Source organism: Quercus suber, unplaced genomic scaffold (genome assembly GCF_002906115.3).
Source record: "Quercus suber isolate HL8 unplaced genomic scaffold, Cork oak 2.0 scaffold_154, whole genome shotgun sequence".
Taxonomy (NCBI): Eukaryota; Viridiplantae; Streptophyta; class Magnoliopsida; order Fagales; family Fagaceae; genus Quercus; species Quercus suber.
The window spans coordinates 1250025-1268494 of NW_027069615.1; the positions used below are offsets into that span (position 1 = coordinate 1250025).

At 33.2% G+C, this 18470-nt stretch overlaps 2 protein-coding genes across 3 annotated transcripts; both read right to left on the bottom strand.

The window, feature by feature from the left end:
- Positions 1-9434: 9434 nt before the first annotated feature.
- LOC112001714 (cuscuta receptor 1) lies at positions 9435-10686 on the bottom strand (the record flags this gene model as incomplete). Its single annotated transcript, XM_024033897.2, has 1 exon — positions 9435-10686. A coding segment is annotated over one exon (1122 nt), but the record flags the coding sequence as incomplete, so codon positions are not given.
- Positions 10687-10924: 238 nt separating this feature from the next.
- On the bottom strand, positions 10925-17547 carry LOC111989599 (receptor like protein 21). 2 transcript variants are annotated; one of them, XM_065777405.1, is made up of 4 exons: positions 17471-17547; positions 16864-17359; positions 16534-16689; positions 10925-11839 (listed from the first exon to the last, which is right to left on the bottom strand). In XM_065777405.1, the coding sequence occupies exons 2-4, from the start codon at positions 17345-17347 to the stop codon at positions 11754-11756; spliced, it is 726 nt and encodes a 241-aa protein (XP_065633477.1). In that variant the 5' UTR covers positions 17348-17359; positions 17471-17547; the 3' UTR covers positions 10925-11753. The 2 variants fall into 2 exon arrangements, with proteins under 2 accessions (XP_065633477.1, XP_065633478.1); XM_065777406.1 differs by lacking the exon at positions 17471-17547 and having other exon boundaries at positions 16864-17366.
- Between the last annotated feature and the right edge of the window lie 923 nt (positions 17548-18470).

Consider the following 18470-nt stretch of genomic DNA (forward strand, 5'->3'; position numbering starts at 1 on the left):
TTTTTTTTTTTTTTTTTTTTTTTGAGGGGCATTTGGGGGGTGGGGGGGTGTAAGGGTATGTAATTTTTTCCTTACAAATCACAATGGTAGGTATTATTTGAGGCGACCAAATTTGATCACTTGCATCCAAAGTATCGAAGTTGTTATTGTACATATTATTTATTGTTTTTTAATATTTTCCATGGTCAAGAACATCAAGTCAATTTATTTTTGGTTTTTGTATTATTTTATGACTAATGTCACATGGAATAAATCTTAAAGATGACCATATAGATGGTTAAATATGCAGTGAAGTTTTTAGAAAGTTAAACATTATTCAATTGGTTTTTTCTTGCTTGTTTCCGCAATGGGATTGGATGTGACCCTATTCTAGTTTTGAAAATTGTGAATTCATGAGCATGTTAGATGCAATTTGGCAGAGTTCTTGGCAATAAGGTTTAACTCCAAACATGTTTGAGTTAATGGTTACAACACTCACCAAAAAAATTAACGTAATTATATATTTTTGAAAATATTATTGTTGGACTCTTTGTGTATTTTTATGTTCTCTAAGTATATGCTAAATTTTATGTCAATTGATTGTTATTTATTATTTCATTCAAGAATTTATTTTCTATGCTTAATCTTGTATTTCAAAAAACTTGAAATTTAAACATTTGTTGATAATGTAGCTAATGATTTTTGATTTTTTGGAAATTTTGCAAGCATGAAAGATATAAGAAGAAAATGTAATTTAATGTGGAAATTGTTAAAGACTCTCAAAAGTAAAAATTCACATCAATATTAATATATATATATAAAAACAGTGATCTCACGCGAGAAAGTATAAGATTATGTCAAGTGACTCATTCTATGTAAAGAGAATTGAAATATTTTTAACTGCCACATCAGAAATAAGAACAAATTAAATGTTGACTTTTTGTTTCATTTGGTTCAATATTTTAGGACTTTTTTAATTAAAAAATAAATATTCTTTACATCTTTTGATTCAATGTTTTAAGACTTTTTATCTCTCACACATACACAAAAAATTCTTTGCACTTCTACCTTTTTATATATACTTACCTATAACCTTTCATGTCATCTCATGTCAAATACACAGATAAAAGATGATGTCATTTGCCTTTATTCTTTCGACAACACCTACCTAGCTCTAACATGGTTGATTCATCTAATCCTAATCTATATGAATTGGCTACAATCAACAATAGGGGACTTGCCTTTTATATTGAGTGACAATGACAATTACGATTTTGATATTAAGTTAAGAGGTTATAAATTTGTGAGTTTTGTAAATGATATAATTGACTGTGGGTGTTTAGGATGTGTATTTTGTTTTAGAATTAAGGAGAAATAGAAAGACACATTCTATATAAACTTTTATTCTACAATATTCCTTCAAAGTTGTTGTTGTTGTTGTTGTTTTTTTTTTCCTCTTTACTTTAATTGAATAATTATAATAGATATGTGTGTGTAAAAGCTCAATTAGTGTGAAAATACTAATGCTTGTTTAGACCATCAATTTTAAATTACGGCTTAATTGCTTTTATTCTAACTTATCTAAGTGCGAAACAAGAGTAAATAAAGTGCAATAAACTGGAAGACTACTCTAAGCCATAAACAAGTACAATAAGCGATAAATGTAAAGTTTAAAGAGTAAGGAAGAGAGATACAAATATAAGATAACACCGAGACGTGTTATTGAAGAGGAAATTGAAGTATTTGGCAAAAAATCTCTCTACGGCCTTTCAAGCTGAAATTGATTCACTAGTGCGGAACAAGAGTAAATGAAGTGCAATAAACTGGAAGACTACTCTAAGCCATAAGCAAGTACAATAAGCGATAAATGTAAAGCTTAAAGAGTAGGGAAGAGAGATGCAAACACAAGATAACATTGAGATGTGTTATCAAAGAGGAAATCGAAGTACTCGGCAAAAAATCTCTCTGTGGCCCTTTAAGCTGAAATCGATTTACTAGTGAATAAGTTGGAGTACTCGAATATCAAAAAGACCCTCCAAGCCTAATCTACCAAATATACTTGAGTCCTCTAAGATCTTGCTACCAACGGACTTCTCGGAGTCTTATTTTCACTAGTTATCCGAATCCTGTAATTCCGCCCGATTGCATTTGTCACTCAATGGCTTCTTCTAATACTTCCCATAGGCACCAAAACTTATCTCAACACTCAAAATGGGTGATGTAAGTATTTGGGCTAAGAAGCTCTCAAGGATGTGTAGATGGAGAGGTAGGAGTAAATGGAAACTCTAGAGAAATGATAAAGAGAAATATGGGTAAACAATCTCTAACTCTCAAGTATTTGGCTAGGGTTTTCTTTCTCAAAAGTTTTTTGTGAATGCTCATTGTTCTTATTACATTTCGTGGGTAATGAGGGATATAGTGTTGGTAAAGGAATGAGAAAAGGCACACTAAAAAAGAAATCAGGTAGATAGTTTTGCGAGTCACTGGCGACTTGGCCTGAGTCGCGGATGACTTGCGAAATCCAGCCTGTCAAAGACTCTTCAAATTCCAATATGTGCTTCTCATGTGGCCTGTTTCGTGAGTTAGAAGTTGCGAGCTAGTCGCCAGCTAGTTGCGAAATCCTTATCTTCACAAATTCTTCACCAAACTCTCATACACAATCCTTACATTAAATTCCTCAAAAATATAGGGAAATGATTGAACATAATTACAATCAAATTTGACAAGGAATTAAAGTGAATATAAAACATAGTTGTCAATCACAACTTTACACGTCCAATAATTTTGCAATTAGGTCTTGAACTCTACAAGAAGCCAAAGGCCTTGTTGTCAATGGTGGGGCATGATGCTCTCTCAATTTTGATTTAGTACTTTAGTCTTAGATAATGTTTAGTGATCACTAACCTATGGTCTTGGAATTTTGAGCATTGCATTATTTGGGAATACCTAAAATCAAGAAGAGGCCAGAGATTTAGGCATAAATGTTGCTTTCCTAATTCATACTATTTGTATTATGTGTTTTGCATTATTTGAGAAGACCTAAACTCAACGAAAGATAGAAGACTTGGCATCATTATAGTGAACACTAGTTCATGATATTATGAGTTTTGCATTATTTGAGAAGATCCACACTCAAGAAGAGGTTGGTGTTGGGAATTCAGCCGAAATTCCAACCTGTGAGAAATAAAAAAATAGAGAAAACACATGTCAAAGAAAACAATCACATGCACAAGACAGTATTTACGTGGTTCAACAATTTGCCTATGTCCACGGAGTTGCAGGGATTTCACTATTATCAGGGAAAAATACAAAGTGCGGCTACAGTGTTTTTTTTTCTCTCTCTAAAAACACAACACAAAAGCAAAAACCCTAATCACAAAAACGACTTTTATATCCTGCGCATAGAATTACAATGGATTACAAAACGGGCCAAAAAAATTTAAACATAAACTAGGCTCCACAAAGCCCAACAAATCTCCCACTTGGAGACCAGTTCAATCGCCAACATCAGCCGCTATTCTCTAAAAGCAATTCCTTATCCCTGTAACTCATCCTCCTGTCCTCAAGCTAGAAGGCCAACTGAAGCTGCACACAGCTTCAGCTTCTCAATAGTGACATCCTTAGTCAACATGTTTGCCGGGTTCTTAGATCCACATATTTTCTCAAGTATTACTAGCTTATCTTCAACAAGGTACCGGATAAAGTGGTATTTTTTCTGTATACATTTTGACTTTGAATGAAAAGTCAAATTTTTAGCAAGAAAAATTGCACTCTAACTATCACTGTGTAGAATGCCCATCTTCTGCTTCTTACCCAATTCATCTAAGAAACCATGTAGCCAAATCATCTCATTTCCAGCTTCAGTTGCTGCAACATACTCAGCTTCTGTAGTAGACAAAGTATTAATCTTTTGTAGATTTAAAGCCTATGATATAGCTGTACCACTTAGAGTAAATACAAACCCAGTAGTATTCTTTTTACTATTAATATTGCCAGCAAAATCAGCATCTACATAACCTTGCAGTTTCAAACTTACACTTGTGAAGTAAAAACATGCATCTGATGAACCCTTCAGATATCTCAGAATCCATTTGACTGCCTCCCAATGTTGCTTTCCAGGCCTACTCATGAATCTACTTACATCAAGCTGTCAATAGCTGAGGCATAGGGCATCTTGCTCATATGGTCCCTTTCTCCTTTTGTCTTCGGTGACTGTTCTTTGCTAAATTTGAAATCACTACCCAAGGGTGTACTCACTAGTTTAGCTTTATTCATGTTGAACCTGCTGAGAACTTTCTTCACATACTCTGATTGTGAAAGCTTCAATGTACCATTAGCCTTGTCTCTAATGATTTTCATGTAAAGGATTTGCTTTGCAGCTTCCAAATCCTTCATTACAAACTGTTTGGACAATTGCTTCTTCAGATTATTAATTTCCTTAATGCTAGACCTTGCAATAAGCATATCATCCACATACAACAATAATATGATGTAAGAATTGTCAAAAGATTTAACATAGTAACAGTGATCAGCTTCACATCTCTTGAACCCAATTCTATGCATAAAACTGTCAAATTTCTTGTACCACTGTCTAGGAGCTTGTTTTAGGCCATACAAGCTCTTTCTCAGTTTGCAGACTAGATTCTTTTGTCCCTGAACAATGAACCCTTCTAGCTGAATCATGTAAAGTTCTTCCTTCAAGTCACCATGAAGGAATGCCGTCTTCACATCTAACTACCCAAGATATAAATTTTCTGCAGCCACCATTCCCAGCACCAGTCTAATTGTTGACATCTTCACAACTGGAACAATGAACCCTTCTAGCTGAATCATGTAAAGTTCTTCCTTCAAGTCACCATGAAGGAATGCCGTCTTCACATCTAACTACCCAAGATATAAATTTTCTGCAGCCACCATTCCCAGCACCAGTCTAATTGTTGACATCTTCACAACTGGAGAAAATATTTCTATGTAGTCAATGCCTTCCTTCTGTTGGAACCTTTTAACAGCTAATCTGGCCTTGTAACGTTTGCTACTATCATGCTCATTCTTTATTCTGTATACTCACTTGTTGTGCAAAGCCTTCTTTCCTACTGGCAATTCAGTCAGTTCCTATGTCTGATTCCCTAACAAGGAATCCATCTCATCCTTCATAGCTAACTTCCACTTGCTTGAATTTTCATCTTTCAAGACTTCATCATAATATTCTGGCTCACCACCATCAGTCAACAGGAGATAATTTAAAGCGGGTGAATAACGCTGTGGAGGTCTAATGTTCTTGGAAGATCTATGGACTTTAGCTACAGGTGTACTCTAATCTACCCGTGAATCTACATTCTTTTTATCTTCTTTACCCTTTTTCTAGACAGTACTTTCAGTCAATCCATCTAAGTTAACAAACTCAGATTTCTTTTGATCTATCTCTGTAACATTTGACACTACAGTTAACCTATCCTTATACATGACGTGTTCATTAAATATCACATTTCTACTTCTGATGATTTTCCTGTTTTGTTCATCCCAAAACCTATAGCCAAATTTCTCATCACCATAGCCAATAAAAAAAAACATATTTTAGACTTTGCATCAAGTTTACTACGAGCATCAGAATCAATATGAACATAAGAAACACAACCAAAAACTTTTAAGTGTGAAAACTTTACCTCTTTACTGCTCCAAACCTCCTCAGGAAGTTTGAACTCCATAGGAACTGATGGTCCTCGGTTTATCAGGTAAGTTGCAGTGCTAACAACATCAGCCCAGAAAGTTTTTGGTAGTCCAGCATGCAACCTCATACTTCTAGCATGCTCATTGAGAGTTCTGTTCATGCGCTCAGCCACACCATTCTGTTGTGGTGTCCCAGGAATGGTTTTCTCCATCCTAATTCCCTGTGCAGCACAATATTCACTGAACCCTCCATCTATGTACTCTCATCTATTATCTGACCTTAAACATTTTACTTTCAAATCTGTTTCTGTCTCAACCATGACCTTCCATTTCTTAGAAGTTTCAAATACATCAGATTTATTTTTCAGAAAATAAACTCATATCTTTCTGCTTGAGTCATCAATGAAAGTGATGTAGTACCTTGAACCTCTAAGAGATGCAACCAGAGAAGGCCCCCACAAATCAGTGTGTACTAACTCCAATTTTTCAGCCTTCGGTGTTCTGCCAGTTTTCAAGAAGCTCACCTTTTTCTGCTTTCCTAAGATGTAGCTTTCACATATGTTAAAATCAACGAACTTCAATTCTGGTAATTGCCCTTTTGACAGCAGCATCTTCATCAATTTCTCAATCATGTGACCAAGTCTGCAATGCCATAGGCTTGTATTAGTACTTGTTTCAGTAACTACAATTGTGTCTCTTGGAATTGAGGTCATATAGAGAGTGTCAATCTTCTTTTCACGAGCCAATACTCTAGCTCCCTTTGTAACCTTCCAAGTACCACCAACAAATAGTATTGCATGCCCTTCATCATTAAGTTGTTCAACAGAAATCAGATTCCTTCTCAGGTCAGGAATATGTCGAATCTTCTCCAGTAACCAAATAGATCCATTGGGCAACAATATTCGGACGTCTCCCGTACCTACAACATCCAAGGCTGAACCATTAGCCAAATACACCTTACCAAAATCACCTGCAGCATAATTTTGTATGATTTCTCAGTGTGGAGTGGTATGAAACGAAGCTCCTAAGTCCAAAACCCAATCATCAAGTGGACTATTTACTGTAAGAAGTAATGCATCCTGTACCTCTTCTGTTACAGTATTAGCAAAATCATCTTCATTCTTCTTCTTAGGACTTTTGCATTGGTTCCTAAAGTGACCTGTTTTCCCACAATTCCAACATTGTACTTGTTGGCCTAATCTAGATTTACTTCTGTTCTGATTAGTATTTCTGGATTTTGATTTGCCTCGATTTGAATTTTTGTTATTACCTCTGCCTCTTGTCTCAAGGTTTATGACAGAAATAGATCCTGAGATTTCACCTGCATCTCTTCTGCGAATCTCCTCAACCAGAATTAAATTTCGAATATCATTGTACTTGAGCTTTTCCTTTCCTTGAGAATTACTTACTACCATCCTCATTGCCTCCCAACTGTTTGGCAAAGAAGCCAAGATGATTAGAGCACGAATCTCATCATCAAAATCAATTTCTACAGACGATAATTGATTTGTGATAGTGTTAAATTTGTTCAGATATTGTGCTACTGATGCATTCTTTGCCATCTTCAAATTGAACAGTTTCTTTATCAGATGCACCTTGTTGTTTGCTGACGGCTTTTCATACATACCAGACAAAGCCTTCATCAGATCTGCTGTGGTCTTCTCCTTTACAACATTGTGTGCAACAGACCTAGACAGAGTTAACCTGATAACTCCCAGTACTTGTCTGTCAAGAAGAGCCCATTCATCAGCCTTCATCGCCTCAGGTTTTATCCCCAAAAGAGGCAAATGCAATTTCCTCCCATAGAGATAATCTTCAATCTGCATCCTCCAATACGCGAAGTCTGTGCCATCAAACATTTCTATTCCAGACGCCTTTCCTGCTTCCTTTACCATTGCTCCCACTCAAACCTAACCCTAGGCTCTAATACCACTTGTTGGGAATTCAGCTGAAATTCCAACCTGTGAGAAACAAAAAAAATAAAGAATACACACGTCAAAGAAAACAATCACACATACAAGACAGTATTTACGTGGTTCGGCAATTTGCCTACATCAATGGAGTTGCAGGGATTCAACTATTATCAGGGGAAAATACAAAGTGTGACTACAATGTTTTTTCTCTCTCTCTAAAAACACAACAACACTAAAGCAAAAACCCTAATCACAAAAATGGCTTTTATATCCTGCGCACAGGATTACAATGGGCTACAAAATGGGCCAAAAAATTTAAACATAAACTAGGCTCTACAAAGCCCAACAGTTGGAAACTTTGGTTTCAATAGTGCTTTCATGGGAAGTGTTTTGTAGCGATGACTAATCCATAGCATTGGTATTACGAGGTTTGCATTGTTTGAGAATACCTAAACTCAAGAAGATGCCAAAGATTTTGGTGTCAATGGTTTATGATTTTTGCATTATTGGAAACTTTGGTTTCGATATTTTTTCACAAAAAATATATTGTAGTGATGACTAGCCCATAGCATTGGTATAACTCCGGTGATTTTTTTTTCTTTTGTCTATAATTTTGCAGTTATGTCCTACTTAAGAAGACCGACACTCAAGAAGAGGCCAAAGTCTTTATTTGGTTTATTTATTTATTTATTTTTTAAGATGGTTACAATATGTTGTTAATCTTGCAGCTAGAACTCTCTCTCTCCCTAAACCCCCAAACACTTTGTACACGAGAAGATGTCATTTAAGCTACATTGCACTTGAGAAAGTCTTTATTTTACTTGAATGGTGCTTGTCCTAGCTTCGTATTTAGTACTATCTTGGAAAATGTTTAGTAATGACTAATCTATTGGTAGTTAATTGAGAATACCTAAACTAAAGAAAATTAAGGCCAAAGACTTTGGCAACAATGGTTTATTCCTAATTTGTATTATACGTTTTTGGAATATGTTTGATAGTGATGACTAGCTTATATGGACAAAGTTTGACTATTAATATTTTTTTATTTCATGTAAATTTTGACAAATCTTCGATTGGATTACATTTTTTTCCTATATATTACATAGTTAAAAAAATTTCAGAAGATCCAAAATCAATAGCTATGTAATCAATCATGTATTTAAATTTCAAGTTTTTGTAATTTAAAATTATGCATAAAAAATAAGCTTCTGGATTGAATAGTAAATAAAATTTGATTGACATGAAATTTAATATGTGTATTAAAAACATAAAGAATATGCAATCTACCGATTATATTTTAAAAATATATAGTCATGTTAATTTGTTTTAGTGGGAGTTTTAGCCTTAGCTTACAACCAAATTTATAGCTAAACTTTGTCAAGCTCATATGGTTTTGGTTTGAATTTTTTTTTTTTTTTTTGAGTTAATACTTAGTTATTTTGGATGTGAGAATTTGAATTATATCAAAACAAAATCTTGGCTATGCATTTGAATCTGCCTATTAATTATTTGAGTAATATTAAAAAGTATTTTACTATGAGTTTTGATTATCATGATAATCTTCTTTAAGAAAATGAGCAATTTGGATAATTTATTTGAAACTTAAAAGGTTTAATTGTACAGGAAAAAAAAATATAGCACACTATAACACAATTTCAAAGAATATGGATTACTTCATAAAGGATTAATATCCATCAAACACACCCAAAATAATAGAATGATATATTGGTAAAGAGAGAAAGATGACAAATAATTTTAGAAATTGTTTAATTTTTAGAGAGCAAATTTTTTTTCAGCAAATTTAGAATGCAAATTATACATTAGACCACAATTATAACATAATTATCTATTATTATACATTGTGTGGATCTGCAACTAGTATTAAATTAAATCAGAAATGCAAAAACAAAAGCTTAGTCCATTAAAATTACACAGAAAATACAAACTTTGAAGAACATGAATCCAACAAGAATAGACACATGCATGTAATCATTTGTAACTAAGGCTATGCAAGCCTGAAATTGAACAACTTATGGTAATAAACCACAACAAAACAGTAGCAAGTGTCAATGCACTCTTCAATAAGGTTAAACCATGCTTTACGCCAATAAGGATTTATGTAGAGAACTGTAACAATTCCCAACAACACTATTATGTAAGCCACCACAAAGCTTATATAGAAGACACCGATGTCCATGAAACTCTCACTTTTTTCCTCCATATGATCCAATGGCATTATAGATAGTGGTCCAAATTTGGAGCAATCTTTATGCAATGGAGGTCCACATAGGAGAGGGTTCCCCTCATAACTGTTTTCATCAAAAGTCCCAAATTGATTTTTTCTATCTGGCAATGTACCTGATAAGTTGTTATGTGCTACACTAAAGACTTCTAAAGAAGTCAATTCAGTCAATTGAGGGGGGATTTTACCATTCAACTTATTGTAGGAAAGATCCAAACTCTCCATCTGCTTCAGGTTTGAGAATGTTATAGGGATTGATCCATTTAGATAGTTGTGTGACAAGTTTATTGCACGGATGTTGCTGCTTATCCTTCCGAGTTGGGGCGGGATTTCACCTACTAACATGTTGCTCGACAGGTCAATTCCAAACAAGTAGTTGAGAATGACTCCCTTGTAGGAGTAAGTTCTACTCTTTGTTGTGAACTCCACTTCTTCTATCAAACCCACATGTGCCCAAGCATCAATTTCTGGTGCTTCAAGCAGATATGCCCATGTTGGACTCTTTGGGTATGTAAAGTCCACGTAAGAGAGACCTCGTGAATTATATTCATCAGCTGATGCAAATGTAAGGTTACTTAAACTACAGTGGGGAATTGGACCGGAAATTTTATTGAAGGAAAGATCCAACAAGTTTAAGTTTTGCAGAAGGCGTAGTTGAATCGGAATCCTACCTTCTAAATGATTTTCTCCCAAAAGGAGAATGCTCAATGATGAGACACTGCCGATCCAATCGGGAATGTTTCCACTTAGGTAGTTATCTCGAAGATTTAATGTAACCAGATTAGAGTTGTTTGGGAACACCCTTGGAATTGGGCCACTCAACGAATTTTCATTTAGATGAAAAAACTGGATTGATGATGAATTGAAGCAAGATGGAACAAGNAAAAATTTTTATTCAGATGAAAGAACTTGATTATTGACAAATTGAAGCAAGATGGAACAAGGCCAAACAAATTGTTCTCAGAGAGATCAAAAAATTCAAGATTAAAGAGTTTGCATAACTCGATCGGAATAGGACCTTCCAGTTGATTATTGGCCATAACAATTGTCGTTAATTGTGACATGTTCCCCATCCACATTGGAAGCATGCCTAACAAATTGTTATTACTAAAATCAATTATGGCACCATTAATCATCAGTGAGATGCTATTTGGGATCTTTCCCGAGAAGTGATTGTTGTCCAAATATAAATATTTCAAATTAGTCAAATTAAAATTGGTAGGAAATATTTGGCCATTGAAATTATTGTATGACAATTTGAGAAAAATTAGGGAGTGGCAACCCATTGTGAAATGCACTGGCATTGTTCCTGATAAATTATTTTTAGACAAGTCTAAACTCTACAAAGAAAACAAATTCCCAAAAGAAGAAGGAATACTACCTTGAAATGCATTGTTAGAGAAGTCTAAATAATCTAAATTTGGAAAAATTAAACCGAAGTTGGTAGGAATTGGACCTTGTAAGTAATTACTTGAAATATCTATCTCCTTAATGTTGGGATGAAGATAATGCTCATATGGCACCAGGAAAGACCCTGTGAAAGAGTTATTTCTTAAAATAAGAACCTCCAATCTTGTATTGTTCTCTAACAACCAAGTGGGGAACGTCCCACTCAAATTGTTGTGGGAGAGATCAATTTCTTGCATATCATATTGGTAATGAAGGAATGTGGGAAGTGTTGTATTGAGTCCATTAAATGAACACCTTGACAACTTGAAAAGCCTTAATTGGATGGTTGGAACCCTAGTATGAGAGTTTGTTTCAAAAGCAATTTTGTTGTTATCACCGAAGAGGAACTTGAGATTTGAGAGGTTAAAAAAGGAGGAGAAGGTGATTGGGTTCAAGAATTCATTATTTGACAAGGAAAGGAACTCAAGTGATCTCAAATCAGATAGGGATTGGACATTCCCACTGAAGTGATTGTTAGAGAGATCCAAAAAGTGAAGTGATGTCTAGTTTGCCATACATGAAGGCAATATCCCTTCAAGATGATTGTTGGAGAGGCTTATCTCTCGGAGGTTCCTCAGTTCACACAAGCCTGTAAAATGGGACGATTAGTTATTGGCTTCTACTATGTGATGATCCCTAACAATATCATTATGAATATAACAAAGCTTTCATCAATGGATGAACCATCCAAATACAACTCCTCTAGGTTGTTTAGTGCACGTAACTCTAAAACAATACTAAAAGCTTTTTAGGTATAGAAACTATGGAAAAGTGAGTAATATAGTATGGCATGAATTAGTCACAACAAAAGATTATGAACAATGGCAGAGTTAGGATTTCAATTCTGGGGCAAGAATAAAACACAAAATTGAAAGTATAGTTTTATCCAAACTCATTATTTCAATAATTTTTATCCATAATATCAATTAATTATAAGCATATGGTTCATATTATTTCTATGAACCATATGCTTATATGAACCAAATACATTCACGAGTAAACGATTTCAATGCTATCGTTGTTCATTTTTGGAGCTAGCCTCATGAAACTCCCGACTGTATCAACAATTTGCAAATGCATAATATCTATGGATAAATGTGTAAACAACAAATTTGGACGAGTAACAATTATGACACTAAACCTAAAAAAAATTTAAAAAGGATCTAATCGCACACGCGAAACGCGTGTGATGAGACTAGTTTACTACATATTTTTAATTATTCTCTCTCTCTCTCTCTCTCTCTCTCTCTCTCTCTCTCTCTCTCTATATATATATATATAGTAAGAAAATAGAATTTCTCATGTCCACTTTTCTTCATATTCATAATTTTCTTAATGTTTGGTTCAAATTTATTTGGATAATTATCGATTTGGTCCTTAGCATTTAGGTTGTGTATCAATGTGATCTTTGACCTTTCAAATATGTCTATTTGATTAATTTGGTTCTTGATTGATGGAAAATGCTCAACCTTATTATCAAGGGTAAGGATAATTTTGACACAATATCTTGTTTACACCAAAAATTAATTGGTGTATTAGTTTGATGCTAAATAACAATAATCATGGAGTCGAGGTTATAAGTAAAATTCTATCTTTCAAAATAACAATAACTAGTCGCTAACCCGTGCTATGCACGAGAACCTACCTATTTGTGAGGTAGATTAAAATAATTTTAAAAAAATTTTAAGAAACTATACAATTGTATGATTTGCTCTTGTATGACTTTAATTTGTGTTACAATTTGATGAAGAAGCCATTTCTTGGCTTACAAAAAATTTGTCAGACAATTTTAGATATAGCAAAAAAAATAATTCAAAAATTTAGATATTAAAACTTCTGAAAGACCAAAATATATTAAAAAATTAGATGATTCATTGCTTAAAAATTATTGAAACAAAACCAAATATATATGACTAAACAAGAAAGAAAAATAAGAGAAAGATGAGTTACATTCAAAAGAATAATTTCAATTATTGCAAGCTTTTTATCTTGTAAAAAACGGCTAAAGAGAGTTTGGTGGTTCATGTATGAAAATTACTTTTTAAAAAATACATGAAAAACCATAAAATAAATTTTTTTAACAAAGTAGAGGAAAAGAAAATCACATAAGAAGAGCTCATACCTCTACGCGGCTTAAAAAAAAAATATTGGGGTTTGCTTTGCTTTTATAGTGTTCGTGATTAACCTCACAAATTTAAAGATAAATTATCATGTTTGAGTTTGAGTTAAAGTTGGACTTTTTAGAGAGATATAGTTTCATTCCTTGTTAAGTTTGGATTAAACAAAACTAATTTTATTTAAAAAAAATGATAATGATAAGTTTTAGTTTAAATTTAAGTTGGACTTGTTACAAAGATAGAGTTTCACTCATTGTTAAGTTTGGACTAAACAAAAATAAATTTATTTAAATATTGTACTGACGTGAAAAATTGTGAGTTTTAGAGGTTTCAGTTTTATAATAATAACTAGTCGCTAACCCGTGCGATGCACGGGAAAGCTATCAAATATGAAATTTTAAAAACTTTTCATTAAACTTTTAGTATGAAAACTTAGATAACGATATTTAATGGATTGGGTAATAGCATGGGCCTTTAGAAGAAAATAATATGATTTAAAAATTCGGAAATTTTAGTACAGGCAAGAGCAAGTACAATTGTTAAGGAAGGAGTAAAGGTCCTATAAGAAACATTTTTTCCAATATTTGGGCTCAATGGTAGAGTACAAAGATGGCAACTTGTTACACAAAATTCTTCTCATTATAATCAACATCCTAAAGTGAATTTTCAATCCAAAAATGTGTAACCAACGTTATATATTGAATTGTTGTATGGGGCAAAGATTAGAGCAAACATATTCTTATAACCATGCCCATATAGCTTCTAAGTTCTAACTATTATGCTAAGGAACCAAACAATATTATAACTGAAAATGTATCATAATCTAGCATACTGATTTAAAAGTTACAATTTCAAACACAACCTTACTAAGAAAATTCCACCGGCATTCAAATATCACTTAGTTTAAGTAAAACTATAAAAGTAATAAAACTAACCTTTGGAATAGAGGGCTAAAGTGTATCTTTTGAATCTAGAACATTTCTTCCTTTAAAATATGCCTAAATTGTGAATGGTTTTTCTATAAATTATTCACACTTTAAAATAATAATATTAAATTTAGTATGAACAGTCAAGTATGAACAGCCAAGTATGAACAGCCAAACAATTAAGCAAATTTCAAAACCAAATATAAATATATTAACATATAATACAGAACACTATTATAGATTTTATATTATATAATATTTACTTTTTTTGATAATCTTATATAATATTTACTTTGCACGAAACATAGATTAAGATAAAACCAAACAGCCCATGATTCACCCATTACTCAACAACACAACACTACACGGTAAAGAAATTACAGCCACAAGATTTACTCTCTTTTATTTAAAATCGGCAGACCCACAAATAAAACTCAACCTTGTTTAAATTACTAAAGTACAGAAAATCAGCAATACAGTTGTATAACATGCAGTTTAACAAAAGCAGTAAACAAAGTTCATAGTTTAGTATTTAGTGTAACTCTTAAGTGTTCACAGGTTAAACCGACAGATAGAGAGAGAGAGATACTGCTGGTACTGCGATGAAGCCTAGAGTCGATGGACAACCACAGATTCACGGCAAGGCAACTGGCGGCATGATGGCTTAAGTACTAAGATGGGAGATAGGACTGCATGAAGAAGAAGAAAAAGGAGATGGAGTGCGTTTGTGAGTTTGATTGGGAGCGTTATAACTGTATAACGATACTTACTTTTGGGTAGAGAATGTCTCTTGCACTCTGCACATATTATTGGGTGTGCAAATTGTAACGGTGTCTAGAGCCGGTGGTGGTCAGTTCTTGAAGAAGAGGCTTAGGGTTTTATCGTGAGGCTAGAGAGAAGAAAGCTTTCACTAATATAAGCAGGGCAGAAAATAAGAAATAAATACTGTACCGTGTGTCTCTAAATTAAAAAGAATTAAAATAAAAAGAAAAAGAAAAGGTGACGTGGAAAATTGTGAAGCTAGCAGAGGCTTCGGTGTTATATATATATATATATATATAGATAATAATAATAATAATAATAATAAACCCTTAATGAAATTCAATTTTATCTTAGGCCAGGAAGTGAAACGGGAAGAACTCATCAAGAAATACAACGAAAGATTTTGCTCCTCAATCAATTTCAATCTCTCCGTCAATCAATTTTTGTCTTTTTTTTTTTTTTTTTGAGAGGCAATCAATCAATTTTTATCTAATTCAAATTGTTTGTAAGTTATAAATATTTCATCATGTGTTTCGAATGTTCCGAGAAAGAATCATATCCTTTGATAAGGATTTAAAAAAGAAAAAGAAAAAGAAGAAGAATAAATTAGCTTTCTCTTTTTGATCTTTAATTTTATTTACGAAATGATGTAGTATGGACGTACTCAGCAGCTTTAATATTTTCCTTAATATCAAAAAATTTTAATTCTTTCAATTTTGGGTTTATGCATCTGTCTAATGAGATTTACTCCCTTGACAAATGACAATCACAGAAACAGCTAGATAGGAGTTTGATGAGTCCTAACACCAAAATATGAATATTAAAATAGGTTTTTTTTTTTTTTTTTTTTTGTGGGCTTGTTTATTATTCGGTAATAGATCTTATAACACTCTTGTCTATTTCATTGTAAAATACTACTAAATTGTGTAAATCTCACTAGACAAATGCATAACTCCAAAATTAGGATGAATTAAAAATTTTGACATTATGAAAAAAAAATAGAAAAGTCTATAATAATAAAGAAAAAATAATAATTTCTTTAGTTGATTTTATTTGGATTATTTTAAGAGAAGTACTATGTCTACTAGTAATAGCCAATAATAACCTACCATCTGATTTGATATGAAAGTATTATGAAAATATTGTGGACATAAAATTTCTCTTATTTTAAGGTTATAATTGGATTTGATGATCTAATTAAAATTAAGGGATTATATATATATTTGTCTGAAGTAAATGTTAACGACAAAATATGATTTTGAATTCTGAGAGTTTATTTGGCATAACACTTGGGTAATTAAGTTGAAATCAATTTTACCCAATTTATTTCAAATCGATCCACAAATTGATAAGACTTAAATTCTTTCATGATTGTATTAACTATTAATAGAATAACATTCTCTTAAATACCTGAATTTAAAGAGTCTAAATTTGGTAATGATAGGATGTACAAAAATAATTTTAGCCAAAAGATTTACCTGGGATGTGGAATGGTCCATTCAATTTGTTTTCACTCAAATCTAGTATCTTCAACGAAAAAATTCCTCTGAACGATGACAGGATGTTGTTGTTGAAACGATTATTAGCCAAGTTAAGCATCTCCAGCCTGTGCAACATTGAGAATCTTTCAAAACCTGTAACCTAGTTGAAGCTTCAGTTTCCATGTCCACAACCCATTTATAGTATAAAGTGAATCCTAAGCCACAACTAATTTCTCGTTTGAAAATTCAAAAAGAAAAATATAAGGTAGAAGTAAAACATAATTTCGACAAACACTACCAATAACTTTTCTTAAGATATGAACATACCTTCATTTGGGACCCATCTACTAATCCAATTGCCCTCCAAATCGAGGTACTGGAGCTCTTCAAAGAGAAGAAACAAAGAGGCATTTAAACACCAATCTTCCCTACTCCAAGAGATTATCCAATTAAGATCAAGTTGGATTGTACGCCCCGTAGTGTTGTCGAACTTCACTCTTTCCCAATCACAGCAATCACTCGTTTTGTTGGTTGAATTCCAAGTTTGCAAATAATCTATACCAGCTGTGGAGTTTATGGAAGATTTGAGTTGCAAGAGAGCTGCTTTCTCTTGCTCCCAACAACCAAAGCACCCATTCATATCAAATTGAACCAAAATTAACAGTTTAACACTACCCACCACCAAAAACGTCCCAACCCCATTACTTTTTTCTTTTTCTGATTTTCTATGACAGTAAGACTGACAAAGTTTTTGTCCAACTCTCTCACTTATGATTCCAACTGATCTTGAGATGAAATAGGCCACCGGCATCCCACATATATACTGTTATCAAACAATCCACATCATCACTACAATATATCTAATAAATGCTTACCCAAAAAAAAATAAAAAAATTCTAATAAATGCAAAGCGTGTTTTTTTTCTTTCGCTTACAGTTGGCAGGCACTAAACAAGAAGACTAGAAGACCAAAACCCAACAAGAAACCAAAGACTTTCTTCCTAGATAATGTTTACTTGTTTAGTGATTACTAACCTATGTCCAGTCCTGGCGGGTCGGATTGAGTCGACCCAATTTTTTGACATGATTAATATATATATATATATATATTTGACACTTGCTAAGTCATCCAACAAATAATTACCCAAAAATGTAAAAGACTAATCTTTTAACCACCAAACTTGGAATGTAAAATGCACAATTCTTTAACAAATTCCAACACTTGGGTTCAAACCACCATAAAAATTCAAATAAACCAATTTAAAGGTATATATTTAAAATTTACACAATTGAAATTCAAATTTCACTAATGATATTATAACCATAAAATAACACACACACAATATTATAAATTGATGTCATGGACCATTTCAAGTTATCACTTCTCAACCTTCCTAGATGCACCTATTCCAGTTCCATGTAAAATAAAATAAAGCTATATTATTAATTACCTTGAGAGATAATTAAATTAAAAATTGAAATTTCGGAAATGTGTCAAAAACACACAAGCGGTTTAGACCCCCAAATTAAAGTTACGGCTTGGTTGATTTTACACTAACTTAATACTAAGTGCGGAATAGTGTAAACACAAGCGTATAAGCACAACAACTACTCTAATCCATATTTAAAGCAACACAGCAGTAAAAATGTAATGAACAAGAGTAGGGAAGAGAGATGCAAACACAGATATCACCGAGACGTGTTATCAAAGAGGAAACCGAAGAACTCAACGAAAAACTTCTCTGCCGCCCTCCAAGCGGAAATCGATCCACTAGACAATCAGTTGGGATACATGGGTTAGCAAGAGACCCTCCAAGCCTAATCTACCCGATGTACCTAAGCCCTCCAAGCTCCTACTCCAACAAGGCTTCTCGGAACCGTGTCTTGTCTTAGTTCTCCAGATCCCGCAACAAGCTCCATGTTGCATCTGCCATC